This window comes from Dryas octopetala, chromosome 9 (genome assembly GCF_963921425.1).
Source record: "Dryas octopetala chromosome 9, drDryOcto1.1, whole genome shotgun sequence".
Lineage (NCBI taxonomy): Eukaryota > Viridiplantae > Streptophyta > Magnoliopsida > Rosales > Rosaceae > Dryas > Dryas octopetala.
In genome coordinates, this window is record NC_141374.1 from 14,110,047 (window position 1) to 14,137,804 (window position 27,758).

Here is a 27,758-nt window from a genome sequence, read left to right on the forward strand (position 1 = left end):
TTTGGAAGTTGATAAGATCGTCAAACTCCCTTGCTTCGAGTTAGAGAGAAGAGAGAGAGTGTAAGAAAAAGAAGGGAAGAGAGAGGAAGGGGGCCGTCCAACAATGTGTGGGTGGGGAGGGAGCAGGGTAGTGTCAGGTGGGGGGGTCTATCTGGGTTTTTGATTTTTTTTTTTTTTTTCTACAATTGAGGGTAACATTGGAAGATTCAAGAAATAAAATTTTAGGGGTAGGGGAAGAAAATTGTGGGGGTACGCTTAGAAGCCCAAAGAATGAATGTGGGCTATATGGGCTATACCCATATGATATGGCCATACCCATTTTCTGCTTCAAACACTCACGTGCGATGCCCAATTGAGTTGGTTGCAGCTTTCTTCTCCCTCATTTCAACTGTACCTGAGGAAGGTGAGAGAGACCCATCTGTCCTTTATACCCTTCTGCATATTCCTCTGTCCTATAGCTCTCGTTAAGAGTTCAATTGCATTATTGTCCATTATAAGCCATGAATTGGGTGAGGCAGAGAGTGTTGGTTTCTATGGGGAGGAAGTTGCATACTTATGATGGGCCAAGTGAAAGCTTGAAGACACAGATGGCAGAGCTGGAAAAAATGAGGAAGGGAAAAAACACCAAGAAATTAAAACAACAAGTGTTCGTTGAGGTTCCAGAGCCTTTAACCTACCTAGACACAGCCACTATGCCCATGATTCTCGCTGCTGTTGGCATAGCCCTCTTCGCTAAGCTCCTCATGATGGTAAATTAACAAATTTTTTTTTTATTTTCAAAACCCCATTTGTTTATTTGCTCTCTATTTCCTAAATTTTGTTTCTTCTATCATAATCTCTGAAAATAATTTCATCTCATTAAATGTAATGATATTCATAGATGTGGTTTGGGCTAAGGACTTTAAGGTTCTCACATTATTACTTTTGGATTCTGCCTATTGGTGCTGTTTGTGTTTTGCACGAAACAATCGTTGCATGCCATGCTTGCAAAAGGGTCTCGGATTATCATGTTAACAATGGTTTTCTACTTCTTTGCACGTTATAATTGTTGTAGTTTTGAGAATGGTAATTCATTTGGTTGAATGGAGATGTAAGTGGCTCTGACTGATCGAAAATATCACATCTTTGATGTGGAGGTTCCATATGTTGTCTTCTTTAAGTAACCTGTCACTTGTCATGTTTGATTTTGGAATGGAAGGTGAAATAAATAATAGATTCCCTTGTTGAGAGGAAAGTAGAGCTTTTCATGCAAAGGTTTTATTTGATGTTTCCTGGCAATAAAGTGAATAGCTTGCCTCCTTTTATGTTAATGTTTTGGCTTCCATTGGTTTGCCTACTGAGTGAGTAATGTGACTGATCTATAATGCTGGCAGTATGATGACTCAAGATCTCAAGAATTGATTGAGCGCAAAATAAAGAATGCTCCTGCTGAGCAAGGCACTGTTAGGATGCTCAGTCGTGAGGAGTGGGAAGAAATTCGAGAAGTGAGGCCGAGGACTCCGTTTGAATCCAAGCTTGCTCGTCCAAATGCACGCCTAAGAACTGGAGAACAGTTGCGCATGGTGAGGCACAAATTAATTTATACTTGTTTCACATAGTCTTGCTGATGGTTGGATAATAGGCTAGGATCATCTTGTTTTCCCACATTACTTCATGGTGTCATTTTGGGAATATACATAGAAAATTGGTATAGCCTCTCAAGTTCTAAAACTAATTAAACCCCTTGAAACACCACACTTTTTTCCCCAAACAGCCATATACAGCATTTGAGCCATTCAGTTTTGGCAGGACATCTAGACATGCCTAAATTGTGCAGGAAAAAAAACCATGTCTTTGATTTGGTTTCTTTTCTGCTTTCCATTGGCCATTTACCATTTGGATATATACATATATAAACTTGTATTCTTGAATAATCTGCTGAATGTAGCATTACTGCTAATAATAACTAGCCTGCTGAGCTTTTGTCAAGTTTTTTTAGAACTATTTTTTTCCCCTCTTGTTCTTAGGAGTTATATCATGGTTTCCCAACCGTACTCTCTTGTTATAAATATGTAAATTATGATAGTTATTTACATGGAGTGATACATTTTTTATATGATAATCTGATCTGTCTCCCAACTATTTCTTCTCTCATTCATTTTATTGGGTTTACCATGTGTATGTTAATATGCAAATATTCCTATAAATATTGATAGCTTGGCTAATTCAGGTGCTCTATTCATAGTTTAAGGATGCATCAATTTGGTTTAATCATAATAATTTACTCTATCGGTAGTTTAAGCACCAAGCAGCTTCCAAACCGCTTAAAACTTTGTGTTATGAACTTGCTATGTGTGACTGCCGTGGCCAGTATCATGCAGTAGACGATCTCTACAATAATTTATTTTGATGCCTTCTTGTTTTCATAATTTTGTTTCATTACCTGCAGGGGAATGTCTTTACCTGGGCATCCGACAAGATAACAAATTATTCTAACTCACTAAAGCCTAATCCCCCAGTTATTAGTGGCTCTCATGCCACATATACTGTGCTAGGAAAGTTATATTCCATTGTCTTGAAAAATAAAGTTTTTGGTTTTTTCTTGTACATATGCTTTGTCCATATCTCTATGTTTCGCTTTCAAGAAGTGAAAGAAATGCTAAAGTTTATACTTGTTCACATGTTTTTGCAGGAGGATTTGAAAGATTGGACCATTGATGTGCTCACGGATGCACTTGCTCGGGTTGAAGAAAGTGTTAGACACAGTTCCAAGTGACTTGTTCGGTTGCTCCCCATCTTTTGAGTAATGCTACATGGTGAGAATTGATTTTTTTGAAATATTGATATCTATAATATCAGCAATCGTATACAATGATTGCTTAGGCAAAACTCTACAGATGGAATGCCATGGCATCAAACTACTTACCGACCAACTATGAGGAGCTTCTGAAAGAATATCTTTCAACCATGTGGTTTGATTTACTTTTATATTCTTGATACCATAGGTTTGTGATGGCTGCCACGAAAGGATGATCAAATTGCCGTAATATCTAAAACTTTGTGTATTTGCATATAATCTTGCTCTGTTTTAACATGGAATGTACTTTTAAAACCATCACAAAGCATTGGTTGCACATAATTCATTGAGTCCGGCTAATGTGAGGGACAACACATCCAAGGGTTGGATTTAACACGATTGTAAAACCAATACAAGATAGAAGTAAATCCAACCCTTAGATGTGTTGTCCTTCATATTTTGTCCCTCATATTAGTCCTGTACTGATAGTTCATTATGCAGATAGTAAAGTGCAGTCAGCTTGCATTGCATGTGATGCTAGCCAGACACCAGAGAGTGACAGAACCCGTGTACAAGTTTGTTCAATTGTTGGGCCTACACGATATTATGATGTTGGCTTTCCAATGGCAAACTGTGACATCTTGGGCTGCAGCTGGTGAAGTATTATTACCTCATTTGCTATCTTCTGGGTCAAAAAACCTTGTTCCACCCTTCAAGTTAGATCTGCTTCTGACCCTTTTTGAATTGTTGGCTACCACCAAGTTTTTATCATCAGGGTTATAATACAGCCTTCCTAACTTGCTATTTGCTAACCTGGATAATCGGACTGGTCCAATCTTGCCCGATTATTAAACAGGTCCAAAACTCAAATGGGTCGGTTTAAACCGGCTGAACCGTTCTGGATCGGTTTGAGCTTGGGTGATAATTGGGGCTAGATTTACATAACAAACAACTAAACCATGAAAGCTAAGGATTTCACAGCCAACACACAGCAAATCTCAAACTAATCCACAACCTTGAGCTTCTCCTATAGAAGACCCCACTAATATCCACCATGACCAGTAACTCAAAAAGCTCACTTCCCCATGAGGTTTTGGCCCATGCAAGAGGTGTTAAAAAGCCTGACTTTAAAACTTGATGTGTGCCAGCTTGATTTATTCAGCTGCCAATGGTGTGTAAGAAATAGGAGAAGGAGGTCTAGCCGGCGCCTAACTCCATTTTTAATGTGTAATCTGACATAACACAGCCGGTGGTGGATAATAATACTTTTTCATGTAACAAAATATGTGATGTTTCAGCGTGGCCGAAAAAAAATATATATATATATATATGTGTGTGATGTTTCTGGTACCATTTTCTTTGTGTTGTTGCTTACACAGACATTTACTTCTGCTGCCTCTGGCTTTAGCTCATAAGATAATTTGAGTACATTCGTAATACCATGTGATGTTATTATCACGCACAACAATTTTTCATCTATACATTGGATTAATTAATGACAAATGAGGGTGACCAAAAAAAAAATTCATAGGTAAGCATAAAAATACCTTGTTTCAAAAGAAATATGTCCTTGGTTCGTAATGCATACGGTTGAATGACGTTCAACTCATCTCTCTAAATACAAGAACATTATTTTGCGGTATTGGGTGCAATTAATAACTCTAATTGAATCTTAAATTCTTAATCATTGGTGTGTATACTCGAAATATTAAATTAAATTATATGTCTCTCAAAGTATTGCAAATAAATTATGATAGAATAGCTAGGACGGTTGCCTTTGAGAATGTCATTCCAACTCTTGTGGAATGCAATTTTTCATACAAAATTATCATTATTGGCAGTATTTAAGCTTTTAATAATCAAAATTTATTATAATGAATATATTAGGCTGGCATAATGAAACCATTACATAAGGACAATATATTAAAAATGTACTGATATAGAAATTAATGTGACTAGTTGGACAAACACGAACACGACTATAATATTTAATTTGTGTTTCTTAATGGCAAATTTAATTCAATGTCGGCAGAAACGGTGCCGTATGAGCTCACTGGTGACTGCAAATAAGCAATCTCATCACAAAATTTCAGACACCTAGCCTGGATGTGGTCTCTGGGGTTTTTGTTTTTTTTTAAATAAAAAATGGGATGACATATGGGATTGTGTTCCATATTCTTAAAACTTATCCTGCGCCAAAAATATTGATATTTTTTGCTTGCCCATGATTCCATTGATGAATATAATCTCGTATATCTGATTTGTGGCCTTTTGTGTAAACTACAAGGAAGCATGACATGACTGAGTAAAATTATATATATTTGGTTAAGTGATGCGATTCTTTGTTCTTTCATTATCATTCAATATTCAAGTCTAAAGGGTGAAGTTATTCAACCACCAGGCCTAGCTAATAAGTAATTAACATGTGGGAGAAAATATATAAATAGATAATAAACACATGAAAAATGTGACTGTATGTGTTGGTTGGGTTGGAATGGTTCATGAACTTGCCAAATGAAAAATAGTTGATTGTACAAACTTTTTTACACAAAAATTTTGACACCATGGAACCTTAATTTTGCTTATTTATAATTGGTACGGTTTATAAAATGAATTTGAATTCTTAAATGTCAAACAAAAACAAGCAGATCATTGATTTAATTAGACGTATGGTAACCGCTCAAAATTTGTAGCTAAATTCTTGTTAGAATAAGATAGCTTTAAATCACTAGGACAACCAGAAAGTTGATCCATAAATGGTGGCATTGATTCAAAGTTAGGAAGCCTTTATTATTTAATGTATGGAGTATCAAATTCAATGCAGTATGCCCCCATGTAGTAAGAAAGGTCAGGCACGTAAAACACACTTCAAATATGAACAAACAAAAGCCTGCAATACAATTAATTTATGCTTTCTTTGACTTGCAGGCCCCCATGTTCAACTATGAATGGAGCTTAATATTGTGAAGAATAATTCTCAGTTATTATATTTGTTTTCTTTTTAATTAATTTATTCTCGATCGATCAGGAATGCTTATGTGCAAAAATAAGAAAAAAATAGTTTAATTACTTGCCCAGCATATATATGCATGCATCTAGCTAGCTAGCTAGTATATACATTGTTAATGTTGTTTTTTAATGGGTCCAAGTTCAGTATATACATATGTGTGCACGTAACATATATATAAAATCTTATTATTTTTTTTTATCATTTGAATGACGGAACAAATTTTTAAACCACGCACTCAATGATGGAAAATTTTTAGAGTGAATCGTCCTTAATTATACGTCTTCTTCTTTCTAATAATGTATTAGGGTCTATCTTAGAATTGGCAAATAATACAATTGTCTTGGAACTCTAAATGTTTATAATTTTAAATTTTAAATTGCTTATATATTAGGATGACTTTTATGAGTACTTATTAAAAAATAAAATTACATAAATGTATATGAATGGTCGAGAGCTTCAATTTTATAGTTTGTTTTGAATCCCAGAATCTCAAGCCCGACCTTACAACTTACACGTATTTATGTTCTTATGTTCTATTGCTCGCATACATACGATGAGTATTTTGCTGTACAGGGAATATGTTCATCAACAGTTAAGGACTCAGACCAAATAAAATTACAGTTAAGGACTTAATAAAACATTGGGTATCAAAAATTTGCATGTCTGCAGCCATACGTGCAGCCAAAGAAATATGATGCTTCAAGTGTAAGTGAGCAGCAGCTAGCAAACGTGCTATACGTCAAGGATTATTGGACCTCTTGCAACCTTATTTTGTATTAGATTATTAATTTCTAATTAATTATGTTAATCCCAAAGTTGACTGTTCAAATATCTATTTCCACAATATACGTACTCTCGTAATTTTAAATTACTTGCTTCAAGTTTATAACGTACTGGATAATGATGGTTTGTTACAATAAGTACAATCGTGTAGGTGGTCCAGGAGGACCAAGACACCTTAATTATGAAAGTTATAACATGCTTTCTTTTTTTTGTTTTTTTATGTGTGTATTTAATTACTGGGGGTCTTGTGCCACTAATCACAGACCATTTATTTAATAATAGGGTTTAAAGACTAATAATAATAATAAATAATAATAAAACTAAACTAATAATGCCGAGACAAAACCAGCACCTCAGTTTCCCTTGCTAGGAGGTAGCATGGATGCCCCCTTAGCTACCTGCTTTCATGGCCGGTGATATTTTTATTGCATTTGTCCAAAACCTCAAAAGTTAGCTTCATTTTGTTTTAATTAATCATTTAATTCCCCAAACTCAACATTATGTGTGATGAACAAATGACTGAATTTCATAGAGTATTTTTCTCTATTTGACCATTTCTCTAATTTGACAATCACCCATAACGATAGTTTATGAATTAATTAGTAAATAAAATTATTTGAACTACATCTACAAATGTAAAGTCTTATAATTTTATCTTTCACCGAAATATAATTAATTTATTTGTAATTCACTCATTTATACATAGAATATGAATAAATAGGTATGATTGTTACATACAAGAGATAAAATTTGTAAATATAATACGTGTATTATCTTGGACTAATGATATTAAGCCATCCTAACACTTACTTGATGGTGACCCAAGACAAAACTGAGTCACAATTACAACATACATAGTGTAAAAGATGGAATATGAACATCATAAAGTTGAATTCATCTTTGTTTTAAGCTTAGGCCTCAGGGGTCCATGGCATGTAGAATTTTCTCAATCTTTATGACATGGTCTTTGTTTCCCCACTAGTCCACCCACTAAAAGAGAAAGGATATGCATCAGGTCGGTTTCATTTTATTAACCTAAAACTTAAACTAGACTAGTGGACGTGCAAGTTTCCATTTTTAATTAGTTAATTAATTCTATGTTGGTTAATGCTTATCTGGTGATTAATCAGAAGAACCCATATAATAAAATTAGGATCATTATCAAACCCCTATCGAGAGAAATCCCATATTGAAAATGTGAAGGTCTTACTAGTGGCTTATAAGGGTTTGGGCTACTTTTCCTATTACCAGTTGGTTTTGGGATGAATGGCTGGATTTCTTCATGCTATCAGAGCAGGTTATTCACGTGATGCGTCTAACGGCCACATGTTCTCTCACGTCACTCAATTAAATTGTTCACATGTTAAGCTTAAATGATGTCATACGTGCGGGGCGTGTTGAGAAAAATCTCACATTGAAAATGTGAGAGCCTTGCTAGTGGCTTATAAGGGTTTGGTCTACTCCTTCCATTGCCAATTAGTTTTGAGATAGATGCCTACATTTCTTCACCCCCACCATGGCACCTCCCTCTAGGCATCTTCTTTATTTTTGTTAATTTTCATCGCACCAATAAGGATTGAGTCGATTTGTCTACATTCTAAACTTACTCCTATCAATTTGTTTGAATCTAGTAAGTATCTAGTAAATTTTAAACTTAAATAGTCCTTAACAGCTTTAATATAAACAATGTGTATATAAATCAATGGCTACCATGACAATACATAATTAATATTTAACAAATAAGTAGATCTCTGAAATAATATGGATGAGCCGGTCAAAACTTATGAAAGAAGATTTTCCAAATGTATTGGTTGAGACCCGTCGATCTATAACATATGATTAGGTTGGTCATGACTCATGACCTACAAATATGGTTGGGAATCGATTGCGGCCATATTCACAAAACAAAAAATTTATATGATTATAGCACCAAGTAATATATTGATACAATGTTATTAATATACTCAAATTATAATACGAATACATTCATTATAAAATAAAACCTTAAACCTCATGTACTATATTTATAAATTTAAATGTTTATTATAATTTGAGTCGACTGTTATACTACATCAGCAATTCAGCATGGTAACACACTAATTTTTTTTCTTCATATTTACTGTTTACAATTTAGAAATAAGTTTTAAATTTTTAATGCAAATAAAAAAACAAAAAGTCGCATTGAAATTTGAAACTTTATTTATAATGCGTTTTGCATTTGATTTATGCCGTCATCCCGTAACGTTCCATCCCCCACCTAACCATAGTCACGCAACCCCCGTGGTGGGATTAGGACGCGACCAAATTTCTGAGAAATCGTGGAAAAACACTCGCGACTTGTGGCATTTATCTTCGAGATCCACGTGTCCCCAGAAACTGATTTCTCCGCCACGTGGCGATACGCTACTGGCAACTCAAAAGGGATCAGTTTTCCCCATAAAGTTCCTCAACTGAAATGCAATACCCATTTGAAGTCTGCAAAACCACAATTTAATCCCGTTTCAAGTCCGTAACCGTTATTGGGTTCGTGATCCGTAATGGTGACGTTGGCGGTGATAAAGCCGGTGGGCCCCCCCGGTGAGATTAGCATGCTAATCAAAAGAAAAGGAATAATAAAGAAAATGTTCAAGGTTAAGTTGGGATGAGAGAGAAAGACATGACGGGGTTCGGTCTGTGGGTTAGGTGTCAGGGAAGAGGGATTAGGGATTAGGGGATTGTCCAAATTGCTGAGGGGAGAGGAGGCAGAGGACGCCCGGCCCACAACTCGGGTTAATTGTAAGCTAATTAGGGGACACCCTGTGGAGCGGGACCCACCCGATTTACAGAGAGAAAAGAGAGGCGGATTCGGGTCTTTATTTTCTCCAGCTTCACCCGCCAGTCAGACTATCTTTCCCTCTCTTTTTGGTGAAGGACCATCTCGTGAAATACTCGTTTTGCGGGATATGTATCATCTCTCCAAATTAGCTTATGACACATTTACCTTAATAGGAAATTTGAGAAGCATTGTGTAGAGTCTGTAGACCCTTGAGTTTCGAAGTAATTTCAATATCATTTCATTACTTTTGAAAACCATCGAACCTTCCCTTTTAATTGCTTTGGCTACAAGTTTCAACTACCCAATTTACCTTAGGATCTTGATTTTTCATAGTTTCTATAATTATTTTTTAGACCTTTTTTTCTTTGTTTTCCTAACATCCAAATTTTTACTTAAAACTGTTACTGAAAGTCAATAATTAATTAAACTAAATGCCATTGATTTGCTTTTTTGTTTTTTAGACGAACATTTTTTTCCAAAAAATATAGTGGATCAGGAAAGAATCTGAATCCTTTTTTTTTCTAGTGTTCTCACTCGTCATTTAATTTAATTTAATTTTTTTAAGAAGAATCTATAAATAATTTAAGAATTATTTTAACTAATCATCTTATATCATCTCTTAAGTAAACGTGGAGATTATTTGAGTGAGTCCTACATAAATACCTCTATATGAAAAATAGTACATAAAATAATTAATTAAGATAATTTAAATAGCAGTACTAGTACTCATTTAATAATTACATTTCACATATGTGAGTATGTGACCACACAACGACATATTAACATACTCAATAAAAGTTTTTTGTTTTATTTACTTTAAAAAAATTTATTTTCTCTTATCAAATTTTCATGTTGGAGTGTCGACTTGTGAAACTTAAATCATCGAAGATTCACTCTTATTTTTTTATTGACAAATTTCATCTCTATGATTCATAATGATAACACATCGGACAGTATGAAAATTGTGTAGACCCAATTATACGGTGTACCCTACATAATTTTTGATTGAAGACTCAGATCATCAAGGGTTAGGTAATGGATAGAAACTTTGAAAACTCATTGTACTATGGTGGTGAGTGGTGACGGTAGGGAAATAATATTACATCAATTAGCAAAACTGTACCACTTCACTTTAATATGTTTGCCTGAAAATAGTTGCAGTGTTGCACTGCTTGTTAGCTAGAAGACGAAAGCTTGTTTGGTTTGGGCGTGTGACCAAATTACGCACGTTTTATTTAATCTTCTTGCTTCGTATTTATATTGATGTGTTGTTAAAGTTCTCGGTCTTCTCACCACATTAATAAAAGGTTTTCTATAAAATATATATATAATAATAATAATAAAAGGTACATTGATTTTAATTACTAAATTTTAATAAATTTTTAATTTAGATACTAAAATTAAATAGTATTTTAAATTAGCTACTAATTGAAAAGTTAAACAAAATAATAAAATAAAAGGTATTAGAATTTACAAATATTACATTATATATTACTATAATAAAAAAAATTACATCACAAAAATTACATTAATTTATATTATATTATATTAAAAAAAAAATCAATCCAGTCACAACTTAACTGTCTTGGTAAATTGAAAGAGACAACTCACACCACTATACTATGTATTATTTTGAGTAAAAATATTGTTTTGACCTCCATTTATATTATATTGTAGTATAATTTCTCTAAAAAAAATTTAATTAAGTTACAACTTAAGTGTGATTGTTTCACAACTTAGATGTGATTGTCGTTCAGTCATAACTAAATTTGATGTGAAGTTGAGACTACATTAGCAAATTTTCAAGATAATATAAAAGTCTCAAGGACAATTTTGTCAAAACCTTATAAATTTTAACTAACACCCATCATATGTGTGCCAAAAGACACAAATCTCAAATGAAAAAAGCTCAAATCAAAGGGGTTAACATATTTGTGACCTAATCTAAAAAATTATATTTAAATTTAGTAATTCAATTGAAATATTATATGGTTTTCATGCTGTATCAAAAACTTATTAAAATTTAGTATTTAATCATAATTTTATAAATAATAAAATATAATTAGGCTTAAATCCTAAAAAAAAACAGTTTTTAAATGAAAAGTAGAAGTGTTTTAAAATTTATAAAAAAATACTTTTAATTCATAATAATTTATAAGAAAATCATTTTAATTTATAATAAAGTCCTTTTAATTTATAAGAAAAAATCTTTTTAATTCATAATAAAGTCATTCCCCTATTTGAAAAGTATTTTTCCTCCTAGGGTGTAAAGTGAGCTTTGCAGAGGCTACATATTAGGTTTTAACTCCGAGATTTTGGATTTCAAAATCTTGGTTAAAACCTAACATAAAGTCGTCAAATAAGAAAAATAAAATGACTTAATTAAAAACCCTAAATCACTACTGGTTTTAGCCTAAAAAATACTTATAAAATGGACTAAATTCTAAGTTTCGTTAATAATAATAATACAAGGTTCGATCTAAGATACGGACGTTGGTGTCCAATATTTTGGTGGTATCTACATGCATAATGCAATTGCAATATAGGGAAATGTTAACAAATACCCCTCCTTTTTTTTTTTTTTAAATGCTCCCCGTTTTCAATTTTTTTGTTTTCAAGTTAGTGAATACTAATTTTGTTTTTGGTCATTGTAATTAAGTGGCTCTTATTTTAGCCAAGAACAATATTAGAGGAATTCTTCTAATTCCCTCTCACATAAAAAATTAATCCATATATTAATGAAAAAAATAAAAAAGAACATGCTTTTGTGAATGAGGGTTGGAAGAGCTCCTCCAACAAGGGTATTGATAACATATCTTGTCCATATTATTGTTTGAATGGAAGAGAGCCTACAATGGCTCTCTTGTGTTCTTGAAGCCGATACAACTTTTGGTTGAGTCTTTTAATCATAAGATATATATGTATATGACTTAATTTCATTTTTGGTCTTAGTAGTTTGGCCAAGTTTCACTTTTGTTTCTATGGTTTTATTCAATTATTTTAATATTGGTTATGTATTTTATAAATCGTTGCAATTTAATGATATATTAGCATTTTCATCCATTAATTCGTTCATTTTATTATTGAATCGCTAACATTATAAATCAAATGACTAAAATTATAATGTTTTATAATGTACATGACCAAAATCGTAACGATTTAGAATGTATATGACCCATAAAGCAATAAATTTGATTATTTGCTAAACAGAAATGTTAACGTGTACTTTAAATTTCAACGGTTTGTAAAGTACATGTCAAAATCATAACAATAGAAACTATACGAACCAAAGTTTACTTTATCTACACAACATGAACCAACAGTGAAATGTGACATATATATAGAGAGCTTACATTTATGAATTATTTGAATATACTTAAGAGATTTCTTGTAGGTTAATAATTTGAATCGTTTTTTTTTAATCAATTTTCATTCAATGATCATCAATTAAAAAAAACAAATCTAAAGATAAACACAATATTTTTAATAAACAATAAAATAATCACTATTTAATCAAATGATTAACTGAGAGTCTGAGATACAATTGTATATTATTTTTCCATCGAACAATACGGAGAAAATGAGGATTCGCGAAAACACACGGACCACACCTATGGAAACGCCTAAATAGCCCAAAATATCCGACCCATAAAAAGGTGAAGGGAGCGTGAAGAATATATAACACTATAACCTTTGCTGCTGATGCGGTGACCCGCTTCCCTTTGCCCCTTTGCTTTGTGAGTTTGTGTAGGATGGAAACGAACAGTTTGAAAAGGAAGAGTCAAGAGACTGTTAAGCAAGATGTTTTTTTTTTTTTTTAATTATTATTTTATTATTACCATGTGGAATATCACCTTTTTTCCGGACAAAGATTCCTCCATTTGTTGCTTTAGACCATACACACCTGCTATTGGACAATACACGTGGGCCCCCACTCACTTTCTTTACCTATGCTACGCCCTCCACTGCAACCTTCCGCCAGCACGTGACTTGCCTCTTCTTATCTCGCGAGATATTCAGTCATTTTGGATATATCGATAAAAGAAATTTTAATGAATTAAAATTGACTTGTATTACTAATTTTAACTTTTAAAATGGTTTAGCAACTATAAATTTATTTTTATTCTTAAATGGATAATAGAATTATAAATTAATCAGATGATTTTAATATTTTTGTTTAATTATTAGTACAATAAAAATTCACACTCAAAATGGAATAAGCACGTTTAAAGAAGGTGGCTCGTAGCCCTTTCATTTTCTTTTTCTTTTTTTGGTTCCAATCAAAATATCTTTTAGGCGTTCTCATTGAGAGCAACATGGTTTGCATGAATTTATTGCAACAATAACTTAGAAGATTGTGCCATTAAAAAAAGTTAAATGCATATAAAAGTAAAAACTATAAATTTAAGAGGACCTTGGCTTGAAAGCAACATGGTTTGCATGAATTTATTGCAACAAGCAAATATAGATGAATGTATAGTAAACTTCGTGTTGTAGATAGTATATACATTATGGGAATGTTAGTAGCACATGATGTGACAACAATAAGGGTTACCTCTAAATTAAGGTGGCCGGCCATTTTGAAATGCAACTTGTAGAGTTGTAAGTGAGGGTTGTGTTATGCAAACCAAGTATATAATAATTTAATTGTTCATTTTTTTTTTCTTATTTTACTATGCAAATTTAAGAAAAATTAAGGGGTTTGTAAATTGTTAAGTCGAGAATTTAACTTGAAATTTTGCAAGTTAACTCAAATTATACATGAACAATTTGATGAAAATTATAGCATACAACCCAAAACTAATTGGTTATGAGAAGAGAAGTCCAAAACCATTATAATCACTTATACAATATTATTATTTTTTAATGTGAAACAACACACTTTTGAATAAAATTAAAACATCTAACCCAAACCCATTACATCACTCGCCCTCAGCTCTTGAACTAACCCCAAGAACTATATAACTCACTCATTTTCATTTGCAATACATCTCAACAATTTGTATTTAATAACAACTTTTATGCAAATTCTCAATTTGAGTTTTTAACTTATAAAACAAAAAATTGAGTTTTTAACTTATAAAACAAAAAATTGAGCTTTTAACTTTTAAAACAAAAAATTGAGTTTTTACCTTGGTACGCCATCTAATATATATTACGCCTAATATGTTTAAAAGTTTACATTCATCATTAATAATCTCGAGCGCACCAAGTTTTTTATCCCACATGACAGAGTCCACAATAAATGTGGAGATCCTAATCCATATGTTCTAACCTAAAGGATAGGTCCCTTAAACAAGGAAACGACCATAAATCTTATACCAAGGCAATGTAGGAAGGGTAATTCCATTAACTAACCAAATTAATTTTATTGCACAAGACTAATTCAGGGTGTAATTTTCTTAAATATTGATAAAATACACAAGGTTTTTATGCCAAATATACTAGTGGTCGTCTTATATTAAGGAAAGAAGAGACGAAAGTCAAACTATTGCCGTGTAATAACAAATTCCTAATTAAATATTGAAGTCTTAGGATCATTAAACGTAATAGTTATTCATGATAATAAACAATTATCATCAGCTACATACAACCAAATTATGATATCATCTTCTAAACTATTGATAAAACGACTAAGGTTTTTATGCTAATTGTATATTAAGGAAAGAATAGGACGAGAGTCAAACTCTTGCCATTTAAGAACAAATTCGTAATTATATATTGAAGTCTTAGGAATCGGTGAAAGTGGGAGTTATTCATGATAATGGACAATTGTCATAAGTTGCATACGACCAAACTATGATATCATCTTCTTAATTATTGATAAAATGCGTAAGGTTTTTATGCCAAATGTACTAGTGATCGTCTTATATTAAGGAAATATGACCTAGAGAGGCAAACTCTTGATGTGTAAGAACATATTCCTATTTAAATATTAAAGTATTAAAAATTAGTTGAAGTAATTGTTTTTTGATGATAATAAATAATTGTTGTTAGAAAATAAAAAGTGAATAATTGTCATGATAATAATTTAACATGGTAAGACTCATACATTAATAATGAATTTATCCTTACTACAAAACATCATTCGAGTAAAAAATAAAAATTCTTAGTTAATTACATATATATTTGCCAATTCTATGTGTATATAAAATATAGAAGTCCATTTACTAACTAAAACATTTTTCTCAACCATTCATTTTACGGGGAAAAAGAAGAATTCATTTTTCCTAACATTTTTTGTAGGCTCGGCAACAAGTCGTTTTTTGGGTTCAGTGTGAAAAATGGTACAATTTGAACATGACCTGTTAAGGTAACAAGTGAAAAAAATTCAAACATAAACACAATACTAAAAATAATTGGTGAACACAATATGACTCGTTTTACCTATTAAGACTATTACTTATAGGAATTTACATATTGAATGTTGATTGACTCATTTTAACCCATTATACGATTCATACCCTTATTCTCAATAGATCTAAATAAAGCTAACGAGTTCATACAATTTTAACATGACATAATAAATATAAACCCGAACACTAAATTTTTTGTGCGAAATCATATTGTATTAACGGGTTGTTTATAATTTTGAGAAGAAAAAAGTTTTTATAACCGATTAGCATAGGATACAAAGCAAAAAAGAAAAAAAGAAAAAAAGAAAAAAAGAAAAAAAGAAAAAAAGAAAAAAAGAAAAAAAGAAAAAAATAAAAAAAGAAAAAAAGAAAAAAAGAAAAAGAAGTCATGCGCACACTCGAAAAGGGTGTGTATTAAGTACGCTCACTCCTCCCTCCATCCACATCCATCCAAGCCTGCCCGTTAATAGCACGACAATGCCATTTCCCAATAAAAACACAACAACTTTTCCCACTAAACGCCGTTACCTGCCGCTCACTCCAATGCCCAATGAAGCTCCGACACCTGGGAACGGCGAGGTTAAACGCCGTTTGTACTGTCCCCAAGCCGCCTTTATTAATGAACACCTAATAAGGTGTCGCTGTATGGGGCTTGGTGACCCGGTCCACGGGCTATAGCCGGTTGCAAAGGGCTCGGTCACCGGTGATTTCGGGTTGCTTGCTCAGACCACTGGGTTAGAAATTGACTGCGGTTGAAATCATTGCACGCTGTTTTGACCCACCCAGGTTAAGTCCCCATTTTCAGACACTCGGAGACTCACACAGAGAGAGAGAGAGAGAGAGAGAGAGAGAGAGAGTTTGGAGCTACTTTGGTGCATGAAGAGCTGTGGTGAAGAGAGAGAACGAGAGGCCGTGAGTTGCAGAGCGAGATAGAGAAGAGGGAGAGGCAGCCATTGACGGTTGAATCGAGGGAATTGGTTGAGAATTGAGAGAAAGCTTTGCTTTGAGTTCTGAAACTAGGGGGTATTTAACTATTCATCGAGCTACGGGTTTGATAGGTGAGAACTGTGAGGTTTTTTATAGAGACAACTTCTGGTTCGAGCTCTGAGCTAGGGTTTCGATTGAGGTCTGAGAGAGAGAGATAGAGGTGGATATACAGATGCCTATGGTGGATTAAGGACTATAAAGACTAGTTTGGATCATAGGCTGTTTCCGAGAGCCGAGAAATTGCTGTGTTTTAGAGTTTCAGATGAGAGATCTGTGCTGAGCTCTTGAAGAAATGACGTCATCGGAGGTTTCGATAAAGGACAATTGCGGAAACCAGAGGGGAGAGAGCTTCTCTTCGGGTTTCAGCGACCACAACGATGCTAGGAATACTGCTGAGGGGCATAAAGGTCAATTCAAAGCTTCCGCCGCCGGCAGAGGTAAATTCCGGTGAATTTGGTTTCGTTTCCGGGGACATATTGTGGTTTTTGGAGTATTATTACATGTGATACGGTCTCTGATTGTTGTGGTTTTTTTCTCTGATTTTGATGTTTTCTTTTTTGTAGATGCTGAAACTGCACTCTACACGGAGCTTTGGCACGCATGCGCTGGGCCGCTAGTGACTGTGCCCCGTGAACGGGAACGTGTCTTTTATTTCCCTCAGGGACACATCGAGCAGGTTTGGCTTTTCAAAAGTCATTCTGCTACTGTGCTATCTACCCATATTTGGGCTTGACTTGAATTGTTTCAATTGCCTTCATTTTCTTTCATTTTTGACGAAATTGAAGGGCATTCAATTATTGTGTTTTTGGGTCAATACATGTCAATTGATTTTGATGGTTGATTGGTGTGAATTTGAGGGGTTTGAGTTGTACTTCATTTATTTGTTTGTTAACATCCTTGGGTGTGTGCGTTTTTGGGTTTTTGTTCATTTACTAATTATCAATGGTTTTGTTTTCTGGGCATTCAATTAGGTGGAGGCTTCGACTAATCAGGTGGCTGACCAACAGATGCCGGTGTATAATCTTCCGTCAAAGATCCTTTGTCGGGTGATCAATGTACAATTGAAGGTAGTGGTTGTTCAATCTTGTGAAGAAATTAAGGAATTAGGTTTCGGGGTTTATTAGCAGTAATTAATTTGCAGCTTCTATGTACTTAAGGACCTATTACATTGGAAATGAATTAATTAATTTCTTTTTGTAGGCTGAACCTGACACTGATGAGGTGTTTGCACAAGTCACTTTACTTCCTGAGCCAAGTGTAAGTTCTCTCTCTCATATTCTGGGTTATTAAGATTTGAGTGCAATTGATGAGGGTTGAGATTTTGACACTTTGATGTTCTTTGGTATTCCAGCAAGATGAGAAAGCGGTGGAGAAGGAACCTCCCCCACCTCTGCCACCAAGATTTCAAGTACATTCATTTTGTAAGACCTTAACTGCCTCGGATACAAGCACTCATGGTGGATTTTCAGTGCTAAGGCGGCATGCAGATGAATGCCTTCCACCACTGGTTGGTTTCTGTTACCTTATAGTTTGTTGCGTTCCTTTAATTTTGTCTGGGAAATTGGATTTGATGTGGGCTGTTTTTTGGCTTGTTCTTTTGCAGGACATGTCTCGCCAGCCTCCGACCCAGGAGTTGGTTGCCAAAGATTTGCATGGAAATGAGTGGCGCTTTCGCCATATCTTCCGAGGTAATTGCTATGTATCTAACATTAATTGCATGCCGGTGGACTTGTGTTATCCAGTCCTTCTCTTGGGACCATTGTTACTGATGCTAGTGAAATAAGGTTGATGGTTGACTTTTGGTAATGTAATTGTAGAATTTACATCTTGTTTAGCTTTCTATTGTTTAATTAACATGACGAATGATGGTAATGACAGGTCAACCACGGAGGCATTTGCTTCAAAGTGGTTGGAGTGTTTTTGTTAGCTCCAAGAGGCTTGTTGCAGGGGATGCGTTTATATTTCTAAGGTTAGTTGATTTCTTACATATCTGAGATTCCATATGCTTGCTTGCTTGGTTTATTTTTTTTTTATTAATGGGACTATCTTCTGACTTATAGGGGTGAAAATGGGGAGCTTCGTGTTGGTGTTAGACGTGCAATGAGGCAGCAGGGCAGTGTTCCATCTTCAGTGATATCTAGTCACAGCATGCATCTTGGTGTCCTTGCAACTGCATGGCATGCCATATTAACAGGAACCATGTTCACTGTCTACTACAAGCCAAGGTGTGGTTTATTTATTTATATTTCTCAAAAATTAGTATAAACTTGCTCAAATTATTTGTCTCAGCTTTTGACTTAATCTCGTCGATGCTAAGTATGCAACTGTTAGTTTTGGTTTTCTATTTTCTTAATATTTTTTTATGTTGTAATTGCATCTTTATGACGGCGATAGTCGCGAAAGGGAATATGGCTTTCAAATAGATTTAAATTTTTTGAAATGCTCTTGTAAATGTTTGTTACAGGACAAGCCCTGCTGAGTTCATTGTTCCATTTGATCAATACATGGAGTCTTTTAAAAACAACTATTCTATAGGGATGAGGTTCAAGATGAGGTTTGAAGGTGAAGAAGCTCCAGAGCAGAGGTATGTTTGATGGATGCTTATTTTTATTCTGTGCTTCTTCTTTGTTCTGTCTAAACTGCCAGAAAATGTATAATATATTTTATTGTAGGTTTACTGGTACAATAATTGGAATCGAAGATGCTGACCCCAAAAGATGGCGGGATTCCAAATGGAGATGCCTTAAGGTAATATAAATTCCTTGAGAAAACATGTGATTCTTTTTTTCTCATGCTAAAACTAACATTCTTATGTTTCTTGTAGGTGAGATGGGACGAAACTTCTACCATACCTCGTCCAGAGAGAGTTTCACCTTGGAAAATAGAGCCTGCTCTTGCTCCTCCTGCATTGAATCCCCTTCCAATGCCCAGGCAGAAAAGGCCTCGGTCAAACATGGTACCCTCATCCCCAGACTCCTCTGTTCTCACAAGAGAAGGTACAGAATTACCGACTTTGTTATTCTTTTAGATACCTTAAATATCGTTATCCAGAAGATTTGTAGTTTTCTTGCTACTCAAAAGGATATATAATTTTTCTTTGTTAATTTAGTAGGTTCATCGAAAGTGACTGTAGACCCTGCACAACCAAGTGGGTTTTCAAGGGTCTTGCAAGGTCAAGAATTCTCGACCTTGAGAGGCCATTTTGTGGAGAGCGAGTCTGATACTGCTGAAAAGTCTGTTGTGTGGCCACCTTCACTGGATGATGAGAAGTTGGGTGCGGGTTCTGCTTCAAGAAGATATGGTTCAGAGAACTGGATGCCCACAGGGAGGCATGAACCAACTTACACAGATTTGCTATCAGGCTTTGGTGCTAACGTTGATTCCTCGCATGGTATTTGTCCACCCTTTGTTGATCAAGCTGCAGTATCTGCTAATTTGATGAGAAAACATTCACTGGATCAGGAAGGCAAGTTTAACTTGCATCCATGGTCCATGCTGCCATCATCTCTGTCACTTAGCTTAGACTCTAATCTGAAGGGTCCTGTTGGCAATATATCTTACCAAGCACAAGGGAATGTTAGATTTGGTGGGTTTAGTGACTATTCTATTCTGCATGGTCATAGAGTTGAGCAACCACATGGAAATTGGTTGATGCCTCCACCACCCCCATCTCATTATGAGAATCATGCAAATGCAAGGGAGGTCATGCCAAAACATTTATCACCACAGAAACATGAGGTTGTGAAACCTAAAGATGGGAACCACAAGCTCTTTGGCATTCCGCTCATAACACCAGAGCCCACATTGTTTCACACAAGTTTGATGACTGAGTCAGCCCGTCATAACCAAGCTCATACATTTGAGTCTGACCAGAAGTCTGAAAAATCAAGGGGATCAAAACCAGCGGATAATCCCTTAGCTGTTAGTGAGCCAGAGAAACTGCTACAAACTTCTCAGCAACATGGCAGAGACGTTCAGGGTAAAGCACAGGGTGGTTCAACTAGGAGTTGTACGAAGGTATTGTATATCTTCTTCCTGACTTTGTATATTTTTAGACTTCCTTTAGATCTCTGTAGACAATATGACGGCCTATCTGAAGCAGGACTTAATAAATTGCTATTGGTTCCAGGTTCACAAGCAAGGTATTGCACTCGGTAGGTCTGTTGATCTTACCAAGTTCAACGACTACAAAGAACTGATTACTGAATTGGACCAATTGTTTGAATTTGGTGGTGAACTTATGGACCCGAAAAAGAATTGGCTGATTGTATATACTGATGATGAGGGTGATATGATGCTTGTTGGTGATGATCCCTGGCAGTAAGTATTTATCTTGCATCGATCTGAAAGTACATCATTTGTTGCTTTTTAAGTCAATTAATTGTATCTGTTATATCTTTCTTTGTGACGTTATTGAGGAGTGCTTTTATATGTGTGTGATGTAGGGAATTTTGTGGCATAGTCCGGAAGATTTTCATCTACACCAGAGAGGAGGTCCAAAAGATGAACCCTGGGACCCTAAATTCACAGGGGGAGGAGAATCCATCCTTGGCTGCTGAGGGTGTGGACACAAGAGAGGGAAAGTATCAGCCACCTTCAGCATCTACTCCTGAGAACTGTTAGGCCTACCTCAAGATTTGTAGGTAATATGACTTTGCACATCATCATTATTCAATTAGAGATGCTCTTGTTTTGACTGTTGGCTACACCTCCACCCCAAAGGAAAAAGGCAGTGGCTACACCCCCACTCCAAAAGAGTTGAATGTGTTGGGATGGCTTTTTATTTTGTAGTCTAGTTTCTCTGCCAAGTTGCTTTGTTTGAGCATTTTATGTCCTGTGCCATTTTTCTCATAGTTTCTTACTGATGTTTTGTAGATTTGGGGGAAAGATGATATTCACCGTTCGTTGGTGAGAGTGCTATTAAACTATTCGGATATATGAACTACTCGAGATGGATGTTAGCCCGTTTCTCTATTGGACTTCAAATTCATACGATAAGTCCCAGATAGATGTGCATGTGATTTATCCAGTTTTGGACATATGTTCTGGAGGTAGTTTATTTTGAAGTGCACGGTTATGTAGATATAGATAAATATGTATACCTGGGTTTGAGTAAAGGTGATGTGGCCTTCCTTTGTCAAACAATTCCACCTTGTACATATAGCTGTTTTACCTCTTTTTCCCAACCTTGTAATGTAAGTAAAGTAAGTGCACAGATTGTCTAATGTTATGCTTTTTGGGTTAAGGAAGAAATTACCTAATGTAGTCAGTTTTGCTGGTTTCTTATCTTAAAATACTGTGCTTTTCTGCCATTGTTGAAATTCTGTTTAGGGGTTATATTATGCAAGATATTTGGCTATTTGCACTGTACAGCTGTAATTTGTAAGTAACCAGGGCAGGGGTGGAACGTAGAAGGGACTAAGAAGGGCCATGACCCTTGCGAAGTTTTGAAAAAAAAAAAAAAGTCGATATAAGTTTAGAATACCGTTTTATTCTTCTAAAAATTGTGTGTTGTTGTTGAGCATACGTGCCCCTTGTTTTTTGTTGTATTCAAGTGATTAATATTGCTTTTGTTTTATTGTTAAGAGCGGGTTTGCTTGAATTGTTAATTTATGTGATGTCTAACACAGTACCATTATCATGGTTTTTCCCTCGTGCTTTTATTTTACTTTTTAAAATTTCATTAGGTCATACTGTTTTAAGGCATGAAATTAAATTATTTATTTTTTCTGGTCCAAAAATTGAAAAAGTTGAACTGAACACATTGTTCAAGCCACCGACACCCATATAAAAAGGGGACGGTCCAGTGTACGAAATTCTTATCAAAAGAGAGTAAAGGATAAGATGTAAAGCCATAGGATACGTGAAATAGAAGTCATATAATTGGTTGGAATATTCAGGATGCGATATTGAGATGAGATGAGAGGCCAAAATCCGAAAGTATATGCCAACACAAAACACCACCTCATACCCCCTCAATTTTATGATCTGGAGATTTGGGACCATTCTCATTCTGCTTTCATGATCTCATCCTCATCATCACAACCGCATTACGTCACAGGTCACTTCTTGGATTAGACCGAACCCCAATATTGACCAAGCCCAAGTGAAGCCCAATTATTTTTGGAGTACGTTCATAGATAATTTCAAGTTTCAGCCCCCACAAGAGTAAAACACAAACACAATGGTCCTAAAGAGACAATTTATTTAACAACTTAAAAAGGAAAATGCTGAGAATTACAACTTTTCAGTCAATTCAGGTCTGACCAGCGCTGAACTTTCTGCTAAAACAAAGCTTAAGAACTTGAAAAGGAAAAAGGCTGAGAACTACAGAGTTTCTTCAAAAGCTGCTAATTAAAACTTTGATGGATGGGACAATTGAGCTTATGGCAAAGCAAAACATATACAGATTGCATGACTCCTATCATGGTAAAGCAACTTCTTAAGTCAGTTGTTTTGCTGCAACCTATATCATGCCATGGAACCCAGCTGAGTCCAAAAGTACTGCTTTCACATGATCAGGGTGGACGTCTTGACCTTCCTTGCATTGCTGAAAATAGAGAGAAGTTATCTATTGCACTAGCATTTAGTAATAGTATAAGAAAAATGTTCTTTTGGCGGACTGGCATGTTATGTAATTGTCAATCTAAATCATTAGTTAAATGAATTCTTGTTTGAATGTGTAGTCCGAATTGACAGTTTGATGATATAACATGTCAGATTGTTGATAAGAGAACATTGTCTGCCTCAACCATATTGTGCAGTGGTAATATTAGTGGTGCGGTGTGTATATAAAGAACTCACAACTGGAAGAAATAATACCTCAGCACGGAAAATATCCATGGCAAAACCATTGAAACAGCTAATCACAGCTTGCTGGATGTCTAACCCAAGGTTATCTAAAGCTCTCATAGTGGAGAGCAAGAGACCAGGCCTTCGGCCGCAAAACATGTGGATGTTCACTGCTCTTCCTTCTCGGACCCTAACTTCAACCTATATAATCATCAACATCAGAACACCATAATGATATATTTTCTATGATAGTGGCACCATGTTCTAGGATAAATAAAGATCTTAATGAAAAGAGTGGCTCATTCCTTTTGGATTTTTGTCAAAAAGTAAAATCACCTGAAGTGGAAGAGTAGAATGCACCAACCATTTATTCCTCACCAGAAAAGTTTGAGATTAAAAGAGGAAAATCTAATTATACTATTGGGTTGAAGAAATTCAAAAGGACTTTTCAAGCATAGAGGGTTTACCCTTGTAGGTTGGCCATTTGGGCTAGGCAATGAGCTAGGGCAAAGTTCTTCCTTAATACGACTTGGCAGAGTAGACGGAGTGGGTGTCAAAGGGTGGAAAGTACTTGCAGTTGGTGCCAATGAAGACCCAGGAGGGATTGACTCCAATTCGTTATGGAGGTTGTTGATCCTCTGCAGAAGTTCATTCAAGTACTCAATTGCATCTCCAAGGATTGAAGCCCTATCCATCTGATAGAACAATACAGAATATGTCATTTGGATCATACAATAGTCATGAAGCACAAGAAAAAAACTTTAAAAGCCTCTTTTGTAGCCTCTTTAAATAGTGACTTACTGACTTATCTTTCATTTAAGTTGGCCTAAAAGTTTGAATAAGTATTCATTGAAGGTTTGCACTACAGGCACCTTCATGGAGTCTGTTTAGAACAACAAATATGACTTGTGTTTCACTCTGCATTTTTACTTTCTGGACGTGTTAAACAACACAATTGTAATTTGAAAAATTCTGTTGAAAATTTAAGAACTTCTGCCAGAGGCCATGTGAGAGAAATTAATGCTATCATAAACTGAACTGAAGCATTTTGGAACCTTGTAAAAGATGCTACTTGTTCAACAATGCAAAGGCTAAAAACAAATTGCTTGTGAATCTTGAGGACCTAATCACCTAAAACAAAATATTAGTGCATACTCAAATTCACGAGAAAACTGTAAATGGAAAATAAATTCTTACTTTGCTGATCTTTGGAACAACAGATCTCAGCATGTACAGCCTATCATTGAGCTTCTTCCGGCGGCGCCTCTCAGCCATCAAATTCTTAGCAGGCAACCCTTTCTTCTTCCCCTTAGGATCCCCACCAGCAGTAACAGTACTATTCGCATTCGAGCTATTCCCACCATTCTTGGCACTCTCATCCACCTTAGTGTTCTCAGTAAACTCATCTGAATCATAGTTCAAACCCGAACCATCGATACTCACATCTTCAAGATCATCTCCACCACTCATTTTCCTCTTCTTCTCATTATCTTCACCCATTTCCCTCCTTCCCTTATCCCCTTCAAGAGTACTCAAAACCAGGCCGCCTTCCGAGCCCAAAACCCCCAAATTGCCTCCATTATCAGCCAAATTTTTCTGAAGTCTTTTCTGAAAAAGAGTGGGCTGTCCTCCCTGTGGGAAGGAATCAAGGGGTCTCAATAATTTAGACCTGTTGGGAAACAAAGCATTGGCTGGATTCTCGTCAAAACCCCGAAAACCCGAAAAATTTGAAGTGTTTTCAAGCAATTGAGGCAGACGGGTGGCTGAAAACTGTAAATTTGAACACAAATTTTGAGCATTCATCTGGTTGTTTGAGCTCATATCATTGAGCCCAGTTACAACCCCACCTCCCCTGTTCATCAAACTTGAGCCACCTGAGGCTTGAGCGTCAAGAAACCCAATTTCACAGCCCAAATCGAAGCCATGATCTAAAGGGTTGTTATTTGGAACAACATTAAGGAGTGAAGACAAGGAGGGGTTTGGAGGCGGCAAATAGTAGTGAACCTGAGATGGGTCAAGATTGTTGAAAACGGAGGAAGATGGTGAGCAAGAAGAGGAAGAGTCCACCTGGTGGAGCAACAAGCTTTCTGGGTCAACGAAGCTCGGCGAGAAGGTTAAGTCTCTGACATCAGAGTGGTTTTGAATGCCATTATTCGGCATGTACCAGTCGTCTTCAACCTCGAGCATGGATTTGAAGGTAGACAGCGAACCCATCTCGTCTTTGTTCTCCACAACACCGCAATTGTTGTTGTTGTTGCCGTTGTTAGCGGCGGTGTTGGTGGTGGTTCGAGCCCATGAACCAGAGTCACCCCCTTCCCTATCCTCCATCCAAACGACGCCGTTCATTCTGGGCAGCATTCTGAGACCGGAGAACCTTTTCTCTTGCTGGGTTTTCTCGGGAAACTCAAGAGGAAAGTGACAGACTCAGAAAGAACTGAAATTGCTCATCGAGAAATGAGGGAAAAGTGAGTGAGAGAGAGAGAGAGAGGGAGACTGAGTTTTTAAGGAAGGAGGAAATGGACGTTGCAGAGGGAAAAGGGCATTGGCTTTATGGCCAATGTTTGACACGCTAGCCTTTGGAACGTTACACTAATCACTACACCTTATCAGCAATTTGTACTTATATGATGATGATTACGGTTAGCAACTCAGGATAAGCATCATAACACCACTCAGCCTTTCACACTACCACAGCCAATCTGCATTTCTGTAATTGCAGAAATCCCAACTGCTAGTTTTTTTTTTTTTTTTTTTCTTTCAATGTGAGTTCTTCTTCCTATAATTAACCCATGAAGTATGAAGTAAGTATGAAGTATGAACAGAGGAAAGGAGTTCTCTTTATTACAGAAATTAGTGAATCCTAATTACAAATTACTGGTAATAGGTTTGCCCCACCCACTGTATCGATACCGTGCGCTGCGGGTTAAGTTTAAAAGTTAAGGGTAATATGGTAATTTTGTATCATCCGCTTTTAACTAATTCGTTTGTTTCACTTACTTTTTTTAGCAAGTCGTTACGCGCAGATTACTTTCTTTCTTTTTACGTAACTTTTATTGGATTTTGCGCCGGTCACATGTAAAGTATTTGTAATAATTATTAGAAAAGCGTTTAGTATATCTCACCATTTTTTAAGTAATTTTAATAATAATTTAAAAACCTAAGAATTATGCACGGTATCCCACTAGTTTAGTGAATTCGTTTTTTGCATTTCGCGTTCACGTGTATGGTGTTTGTAATCATTATTAGAGAAATGTTTAGTATATTTCATCATTTTTTAAGTAATCTTAATAATAGTTTAAAAACCTAAGAATTATACATTGTGTCCTACTAGTTTAGTGAATTCTTTTTTTAATGTGTCTTTTATCTTTCAACGAATTCACTATACCCTTGTCTCACTTGCTATATTGATACCGTGCTACGGGTTGGGTTTAAAAGTTAAGGATAACATGGTAATTTCGTATTACACACTTTGAAATTATTCATTTGTTTTACTTACTTCTTTTGGATCTTTGATAATTCGTTACGCTCAGATTACTTTCCTTATTTCTACATAATCTCTATTGCAGTGTGCATATTGATACCGTACTGCGGGTTGAGTTTAAAAGTTAATGATAACATGGTAATTTCGTATTACACACTTTGAAATTATTCGTTCGTTTTACTTACTTCTTTTGGATCTTTGGTAAGTCGTTACGCTCAGATTACTTTCATTCTTTCTACATAATCTCTATTGCAGTGTGCGTTGGTCACGTGTATGGTGTTTGTAATCATTGTTAGAGCAACGTTTAGTATACTTCACCGTTTTAAAAGTAATTTACTAATACTTTTAAAACCTAAGAATTATACATTGTCCCACTAGTCTAGTGAATTCGTTTTTTCAAAAAAAAACCTTTTTATCTTTCAAAAAAAACCTTTTATCTTTCAACCAATGCACAATGCACTATACTCTTGTGTACATAACTCACCATATTGCACATGTTTCCCGTGTGCGAAAGTAGGAAAAAAACATTATTTCATGATTCAATAGGACAATATGCAAATATCATTTTCGTAATCCAAAGATAATGATACTTTCCGTCTGTTATTACATCTATGGGTCATGGTCATTAGTGCATTTGGTTAATTAACTCTTAGGGTTACTAACATATTCACTTTTTCTTTTTTGATGGTGGGAGTGAAAATTCAAACTTGAATCCTCTTTAAGAGAAAAAAACCAATTTGACCAAATACTAATTATTT

General features: G+C 35.2%; 3 protein-coding genes across 7 annotated transcripts; 2 read left to right on the forward strand and 1 right to left on the reverse strand.

Annotated features, from left to right (window-relative positions):
• Window positions 1-367: 367 nt before the first annotated feature.
• LOC147274465 (cytoplasmic dynein 2 light intermediate chain) lies at window positions 368-4,072 on the forward strand. Of its 4 annotated transcripts, none has more exons than XM_086227494.1 (4): window positions 368-749; window positions 1,374-1,562; window positions 2,672-2,795; window positions 3,278-4,072. In XM_086227494.1, the coding sequence occupies exons 1-3, from the start codon at window positions 501-503 to the stop codon at window positions 2,753-2,755; spliced, it is 522 nt and encodes a 173-aa protein (XP_086083620.1). In that variant the 5' UTR covers window positions 368-500; the 3' UTR covers window positions 2,756-2,795; window positions 3,278-4,072. The 4 variants fall into 4 exon arrangements, with proteins under 4 accessions (XP_086083620.1, XP_086083619.1, XP_086083618.1 ...); XM_086227493.1 differs by lacking the exon at window positions 3,278-4,072 and adding an exon at window positions 2,877-3,160; XM_086227492.1 differs by lacking the exon at window positions 3,278-4,072 and adding an exon at window positions 2,429-2,532 and having other exon boundaries at window positions 2,670-2,723.
• A 12,473-nt stretch (window positions 4,073-16,545) lies between these two features.
• On the forward strand, window positions 16,546-22,048 carry ARF2 (auxin response factor 2). Of its 2 annotated transcripts, none has more exons than XM_086228118.1 (15): window positions 16,546-17,164; window positions 17,291-17,403; window positions 17,699-17,794; window positions 17,928-17,984; window positions 18,079-18,234; window positions 18,331-18,415; window positions 18,606-18,696; window positions 18,788-18,952; window positions 19,192-19,311; window positions 19,400-19,475; window positions 19,552-19,723; window positions 19,837-20,744; window positions 20,857-21,047; window positions 21,173-21,370; window positions 21,603-22,048. In XM_086228118.1, the coding sequence occupies exons 1-14, from the start codon at window positions 17,020-17,022 to the stop codon at window positions 21,348-21,350; spliced, it is 2,553 nt and encodes an 850-aa protein (XP_086084244.1). In that variant the 5' UTR covers window positions 16,546-17,019; the 3' UTR covers window positions 21,351-21,370; window positions 21,603-22,048. The 2 variants fall into 2 exon arrangements, with proteins under 2 accessions (XP_086084244.1, XP_086084245.1); XM_086228119.1 differs by having other exon boundaries at window positions 19,840-20,744.
• An 864-nt stretch (window positions 22,049-22,912) lies between these two features.
• On the reverse strand, window positions 22,913-26,103 carry LOC147274467 (transcription factor ICE1-like). Its single transcript, XM_086256828.1, has 4 exons — window positions 24,717-26,103; window positions 23,987-24,214; window positions 23,550-23,720; window positions 22,913-23,277 (listed from the first exon to the last, which is right to left on the reverse strand). Exons 1-4 carry the CDS (start codon window positions 25,875-25,877, stop codon window positions 23,194-23,196), a joined length of 1,644 nt encoding a protein of 547 aa, XP_086112954.1. The 5' UTR covers window positions 25,878-26,103; the 3' UTR covers window positions 22,913-23,193.
• Window positions 26,104-27,758: the final 1,655 nt, after the last annotated feature.

Excerpts from the sequence above, each read along its gene's own strand:
- LOC147274467 (XM_086256828.1), bottom strand. The coding sequence starts at position 25,877 with ATGCTGCCCAGAATGAACGGCGTCGTTTGGATGGAGGATAGGGAAGGG. Across the intron at positions 24,215-24,716 it reads TTGTTCCAAAGATCAGCAAA|ATGGATAGGGCTTCAATCCT; the intron begins GTAAGAATTTAT and ends TTGTTCTATCAG. Across the intron at positions 23,721-23,986 it reads CAAATGGCCAACCTACAAGG|GTTGAAGTTAGGGTCCGAGA; the intron begins GTAAACCCTCTA and ends ATGATTATATAG.
- ARF2 (XM_086228118.1), top strand. The coding sequence starts at position 17,020 with ATGACGTCATCGGAGGTTTCGATAAAGGACAATTGCGGAAACCAGAGG. Across the intron at positions 19,724-19,836 it reads CTCTGTTCTCACAAGAGAAG|TAGGTTCATCGAAAGTGACT; the intron begins GTACAGAATTAC and ends TTGTTAATTTAG. Across the intron at positions 20,745-20,856 it reads CAACTAGGAGTTGTACGAAG|GTTCACAAGCAAGGTATTGC; the intron begins GTATTGTATATC and ends TATTGGTTCCAG.
- LOC147274465 (XM_086227492.1), top strand. The coding sequence starts at position 501 with ATGAATTGGGTGAGGCAGAGAGTGTTGGTTTCTATGGGGAGGAAGTTG. Across the intron at positions 750-1,373 it reads TCGCTAAGCTCCTCATGATG|TATGATGACTCAAGATCTCA; the intron begins GTAAATTAACAA and ends TAATGCTGGCAG. Across the intron at positions 2,533-2,669 it reads CATGCCACATATACTGTGCT|AGGAGGATTTGAAAGATTGG; the intron begins AGGAAAGTTATA and ends ACATGTTTTTGC.